The sequence below is a fragment of the Entamoeba dispar genome, genomic scaffold (assembly GCF_000209125.1).
Source record: "Entamoeba dispar SAW760 scf_1105229458029 genomic scaffold, whole genome shotgun sequence".
In the NCBI taxonomy this organism is placed as follows: Eukaryota; Evosea; order Mastigamoebida; family Endamoebidae; genus Entamoeba; species Entamoeba dispar.
The window spans coordinates 1-6519 of NW_001852988.1; the positions used below are offsets into that span (position 1 = coordinate 1).

Sequence of the window (6519 nt, forward strand, 5' to 3'; positions counted from 1 at the left end):
TTTTTTTATGGATGTACATCATTCAAATCAATTAATATACCATCTTCAATTATTAAAATAGGAAATGATTGTTTTAGTTATTGTACATCATTAACATCAATTAATATTCCATCATCAATTACTAAATTAGGAAATGGTTGTTTTTATGAATGTTCATCATTAAAATCAATTAATATACCATCATCTGTTAGTAAATTAGAAAATTATTGTTTTGATGGATGTTCATCATTAACATCAATTAATATACCATCATCAATTAATGAATTAGGAAATGATTGTTTTGATGGATGTTCATCATTAACATCAATTAATATAGATAATCTACAATTTATTAGTAAAAAAAGAATATTTATGAATGAACCAGTGTTAATTAGTATTGAAATACCAGATAATATACAAATAATCAATGGAAAGAATATTTTCAAGAAAGATATTAATGAATTTATTATTCCATCTTCAATTACTAAATTAGATGATTGGTGTTTTAGTAATTGTTCATCATTAAAATCAATTAATATACCATCTTCAATTAATGAATTAGGAGATTGGTGTTTTTATAATTGTTATGAATTAATATCAATTAATATACCATCTTCAATTAATGAATTAGGAAATAAATGTTTTTGTAGATGTTCATCATTAACATCAATTAATATACCATCATCAATTAATGAATTAGGAAATTATTGTTTTTATGAATGTTCATCATTAATATCAATTAATATACCATCACCAATTATTAAAATAGGAGATGAATGTTTTTATGGATGTACATCACTAACATCAATTAATATACCATCTTCAATTAATAAATTAGGAAATGAATGTTTTAAATATTGTACATCATTAACATTAATTAATATTCCATCATCAATTACTTTATTTGGACGTGGATGTTTTTATAAATGTGGATGTGAAGAAATATTAAAGATGAATAAAAGAATACCAAGAGAATGCTTTGATAGAGGGTGGTAAATGAAATAAAAATACAATAAATGAAATACAATATAATTTAACGTAGAAATAAATTATAATTGATTATCATTTATATTATTATTATTCTTTTCTTATTTATTCATTTTGATATTATTCTTTTCTTATTTATTGATTGATATATCACTCTTTATATTTGTTGTATAATTCTTTTTTATTTTTTATTTATTTTTATTTTATTTTTATATTCTTATTCTTTCTTTCTTTTTTATTCTATTTCTTTATATCTTTTATTTTATATCTTTATTTTCTTTTGTTTATTATTTCTTATCTTATTTATCTTATTTTTCTTTTTATTTTGTTCATTTTGTTCATTTTATCAATACAGAATATATATCATATTTTGTTGTCATGCTTATTGAGTAATATAATAGAGTCTTGTAATGAAAATCAAACAATAAACAGATATTCAAGTTCAAAGAAAAGAATGAATGAAATAACAATAAAATGTATAATAATAATGATAAAAGAAATAACAAGAGTGAATAGAAAAAAGAAGAATACAAATAAAAACAAATAAGAAACTATGTAAATATAATGATAATAAACATTATACAAATAAGAAACCTAAATTATTAACAATAAATAAAATTCAAAAGAAAAATAAAAGAACAAGAAGTGAAAATGAGAAAAGAGAATAATCAGAAATAAATAAAAAATAAGAAGATAAAGAAAATGTATAATATTCTCCAAGAAGTATATTCAATAATAATAAAATAATAAAGAAAAACAAAGAAGAGTTCAAAGATAAAACAAAAGATTGGATAAGTGAAGATATTAAAAGAAATGAAAAATAAATCAAAAACAAAGAAATGAAATAAAAGAAATGAACGATAGATGTAAAACTACAATAATAATAAATGAAAAAGAAAATAAAGGGAAAACACAAAAGAAAGAAGAGAAAATGGAAGAATATAACAAATAATAAATCAACAAATTCAAAATCAAATCAAAGAAATAGAAGAAATTATTAAATAATTTCAAACAAAAAAAGAAAGAAGAAGAACAAACCATTTCAAATGAAATAATTCAAAAAACATGAGATAGAATTAGAAAAGAGTTTGAAGAAGAAATAGAAAAGATTAAAACCCAAATAAACAATATTCAAACAACATATAATGAAATAAGAAAAGAAAACTCTAAATTAAAATAATAAATATTTCATTACAAGGAAAAATAAATGAAATAGAATATAGAAATAACACTGAAGTAGGAAACAATGATGAAATCATCAGAACACTCAGAACTAATCATAAGGAGTTGAAGAATAATGATGATATGTTAAAGAAGAACATAAGAAATAAATAAAAACAAAACACTGAATATCAAAAAAACAAGAAATGATAATCAGTCAAGAAGAGAAGAAAACACAATAAATCAAACAAATATAATTTTAATTGACATGTTGTATTGATTTGAATTAATTTGTTATATAAGAAAATAAGATGGGAACAAATAGAAAATATAATAAAAATGATAAACATTAATGTAAATAATGAGAAAGAATACATTAATAATATTAAAAAGTCACATAAAATAAAATAAACAACTAAAAGATACATCAGAATGAAAATGAACTCAATCACAGAATGGAAAGTATATCCGATAATAAAAAATATCAATATAAAAAATAACTCATGGATATTGATAATGAATATATTAACTCTATCATCATTTAAATTAAATAAATGAAAATAAATCAAATCATAATTTAGAATGAAAGATACAGAAATTATGATAATATCATCACAATGGATGATTTAAATATAATTATGATGAAAATAAGTAATTGTAAATCACCATGAATTGACATTATATATTTATATTAAATGAAGAGAATATCATCACCAATAAATTAAATATGTATGTAATAGATAAAAAGAATAAAGGACTATAATATTAATTGAGTATATTTGAATAAAAGAAATAAGTATAAAGAAATAAGAATATGCTAATTAAAATAGAGAAAATAAAATATATCAAAATAAATGTAGTAATAATTTCGATAAATTAAATAGTAAATGCAGAAAGTATTAAATTAATATAAATAAAAAGTAGTTAATTAAGTATTAATAGATATTTTCAGTTGTTCCTTGCTCAGGGGAGATTAACTATCCCGTCCCTTCGCTTTAAATGTATTTGTTCTTCAACTTTTGGCTTATTCTTTGCTTCTAGTTGTTGAACGGTGAGAACTTTCTTTTCTCGTTTTTGATGTGGAATAGAGTATTTTAAACATCCTTTACTTAGATATTCATTATTAAATTTCTTTTTAATTTCGATGGGTTTAAATTTCTTCTTCTTTATTTTCTTATTTTAAGGAGAGTATATAATTGCTACTGTATTGCTTTAGGCTAATATTCTTTTAGCCTCATCCACTTGACCCTTTTCCTTTGATAATCTTTCTTATATTATCAAATAATACTTGTATTCTAACAAGTAATAATAACATCTTTATAAATACCCATTTGTTTATTGTCAATGATATTCTGTCATTGTACATAATAAACACTGCTATTCTTGCAGTACTGGGTAAAATGTTTTTCTAACCAAACGCAACGTCATAACCAGTCCACAACTGGGGGAATCGAAGGATGGAAATATTTTAGGGATCTGTGTGGTGTTTCTGACGTGCTACCTTCGAATCCGAAAGTATTAAATTAATTAAAGAATTAAAAATCGAAATTGATACCACAAAAGAAATCAAAAACCTTGTAATTAAAAACATGGTTGATGTCATTGAACATTGTTTCTACAACAACCAAACATATATTGTTGAATTATATGAAGACTCATTGATAAGATTAATCTCCATTAAACAACAAATAATAAATACAAATTCTATTAATACTTAATAATTACTTTTATTTCTTCATATTTCAATTTTCTATTTCACTTCTTATTAGATTGTTTTCTCTTTGTTTTCTTTATTAACATTCTATATTTCTTATTTGTGTTATCTTTATTATCACTTATTCATTTATGTTTTCTTATTCATTTTCATTTCTCTTTTTATTCATTTATTCAGTGTATTTCGTTATTAATTCTTTTAGTATTCTTATTACACATTTCATTGTTATTTCATCACTGTCTATCCCATTAAATATTTATTTCTTATTTATATTTCTTTACAATACAATGATATTATTCAATCATAATGATGATAAATAATATTATATTGTTTGGATAGAAAAGAATCAAATTTAAATAGAAATAAGTTATTAACTAAAATGAAATATTTATTAAATGACAATAAGCTTAATAGTCATGTTTTACTTAATTTCATAATTAATGAGTACAGTCATAATGAATATACATTAAAAATCCAATAAATGAATAGTTCTATTGAAATTACTAAAAGAATAAATAATTTGAAGAAATTGTCAGTGAGAAATTTGATAAACAATGGATTGTTTTGAAAAAAATGAATCAATTTAATTAAATTGTCATGAAGAAATACTTAAATTCCATTTTTTCCATTTCTCATGACACAATGATGAAAGTTCTGTATCATGACATAATGCACCAATGACACAAATTGAATTATCAATACCATGACAATCTAAAGTATGTTCATAACAAGGAATGTGAATTTGTGAACCACCACTCATTCCAAGTGATGAGACAAGATCTCTTTCAGGTATTATAGCTTGTGCATATTTAGTAATATCTTTTTGGTTCATTTCAAAACTCTTTCTTCCTAAATATGTTCCAGGAGGAGATACACCAAATGATACTAGTCCCATCTTACTTCCAAGAATATTTGCCATTCCACCACCAAGTGAATGTCCAGTTAATATAATTGGAATTTCTGAATTGTTAATCGTTTCTTCTTTTACTACATTCTCTGCTAATTCAATAAGTTCATGTGTTGTTAATTTTGAACCAACAAATGATAATGCATAACTTACTTTTGAAAGAGTTTGTTTTGTGAAATAAGGTACTATTGCTGCTAATGTCGGAACTGAAGATTCTGTAAACAATTGAATGTCATAAATACAATCTTTGAATGAATATGTTCCTCTAAATGCAATAACTTTAACATTATTTTTCTTGTTATATCCTACTAAATAATGTAATGTTCCTTTTACATGTAATTTAATATTCCATGACTTCTTTTGAAGATAGTTATAATATTTTTTTGTATCATCACTTTCATTTAGATCTTTAGCATAAGCCAGTGCACTTAAACATGAATATTCTTTTTTTGTAATACCATACGAATCTTTACTACATAAATATGATTTACTAATAGGAGTATTTTTAATTCCTTCTTCTTGATTATATTGTTCAATATCTGATACATTATAATCAGTTTCATTTTCAGAAAGTGTAATTAATTCATTGTCACTGATAGAAGAATATTGATAATTATAACTTAGATTTAAATTATTTATATTGTTTAAGTTATTTGATGGAACATTTACTGAAAGAAGAGCATAACTCATCACAAAAATAAACATAATAATAATAACTATAAAAACAAAACAAGAGAAAGCAAATTGATTCTTTTTTTCATCATTTAAATCTGATGGTTTTTCATCATTTAAATCTGATTGTTTTGTGTCATTTTTTATATCTTCTTTTGTTGAACAGCAATATCCATTAATAAGAAGAGGAATAAATGAAATAATAAATAAAATGAAATAATACCATTCTTCTGTAACTAATTTATAATGATTGAAAAAGACACGACAGAAATGAAAAATTAGACCAATAAAATGGATACATGAAACACAAAAACATATAACCGTTCTACAAGTTTCATGTCCTTTAAAGACTAATGAACTAAAACGTACATTGGTTGATAAAGTGGTATAATACATAACCAAAAATTCTTAGATGGATTTTTTATCAATTTTCTTATTACTCTCCAAATAAATAATGACATCATTAAGATATATCCACCACATAAATAAGAACATCCAAATGTATTACTAAAACTAACTACTCCATGTTTCTTTTCAAGACTATTATAATAAATGAGACCAAATAATACTCCTAGTAACAGAATGATAATCCCACTATAAATTGCAATCGTTTCAATTATGTCACAAAATGATATATTAGTATTTTGGTTTTCAATAGCAGTATTATCTTCTTGTATATTTTCATTATTAACATTAACTTCTTGTATATTTTCATTATTAACATTATCTTCTTGTACATTTTCATTATTAACATTAACTTCTTGTTGGTTATCATTATTAACATTATCCTTTTGTATATTTTCATTAGTAGCATTGTCTTCTTGTTGGTTTTCGTTATTAACATTATCTTCTTGTTGGTTATCATTAGTGGCATTACCTTCTTGTTGGTTTTTATTATTAATATTCAGATTAGTATTTTGTTGTATTTCATTCTGATTTGTTTCATTTTCATGGTTGGTTACTTGTATTTTTTTAACAAAATCATGGTTGGTTACTTGTCTTTTATTACCAAAAATATAATTGGTTGATTTGATTATGGAACTTACAGCATATGAAATAAATCTAAATACCATTAAAATAAAAAGAATTGCTTCATAAA

General features: G+C 22.4%; 2 protein-coding genes across 2 annotated transcripts, besides 13 other annotated features; one reads left to right on the forward strand and one right to left on the reverse strand.

Moving 5' to 3' along the window:
* Positions 1-351: 351 nt before the first annotated feature.
* Positions 352-975, forward strand: EDI_234080 (uncharacterized protein; the record flags this gene model as incomplete). The annotated part of the gene is made up of 1 exon (XM_001734223.1): positions 352-975. One exon carries the CDS (start codon positions 352-354, stop codon positions 973-975), a length of 624 nt encoding a protein of 207 aa, XP_001734275.1.
* Positions 976-1027: 52 nt separating this feature from the next.
* Positions 1028-1102: a microsatellite.
* Positions 1103-1144: 42 nt separating this feature from the next.
* Positions 1145-1293: a microsatellite.
* An 11-nt stretch (positions 1294-1304) lies between these two features.
* Positions 1305-2261: a repeat region.
* Positions 2251-2326: a repeat region.
* Positions 2290-2698: a repeat region.
* Positions 2673-2850: a repeat region.
* Positions 2851-2852: 2 nt separating this feature from the next.
* Positions 2853-3047: a repeat region.
* Positions 3041-3637: a repeat region.
* Position 3638: 1 nt separating this feature from the next.
* Positions 3639-3856: a repeat region.
* A 9-nt stretch (positions 3857-3865) lies between these two features.
* Positions 3866-4053: a microsatellite.
* A 35-nt stretch (positions 4054-4088) lies between these two features.
* Positions 4089-4116: a sequence feature (AT_rich).
* A 73-nt stretch (positions 4117-4189) lies between these two features.
* Positions 4190-4238: a sequence feature (AT_rich).
* A 198-nt stretch (positions 4239-4436) lies between these two features.
* On the reverse strand, positions 4437-5438 carry EDI_234090 (uncharacterized protein; the record flags this gene model as incomplete). Its single annotated transcript, XM_001734224.1, has 1 exon — positions 4437-5438. One exon carries the CDS (start codon positions 5436-5438, stop codon positions 4437-4439), a length of 1002 nt encoding a protein of 333 aa, XP_001734276.1.
* A 658-nt stretch (positions 5439-6096) lies between these two features.
* Positions 6097-6267: a microsatellite.
* Between the last annotated feature and the right edge of the window lie 252 nt (positions 6268-6519).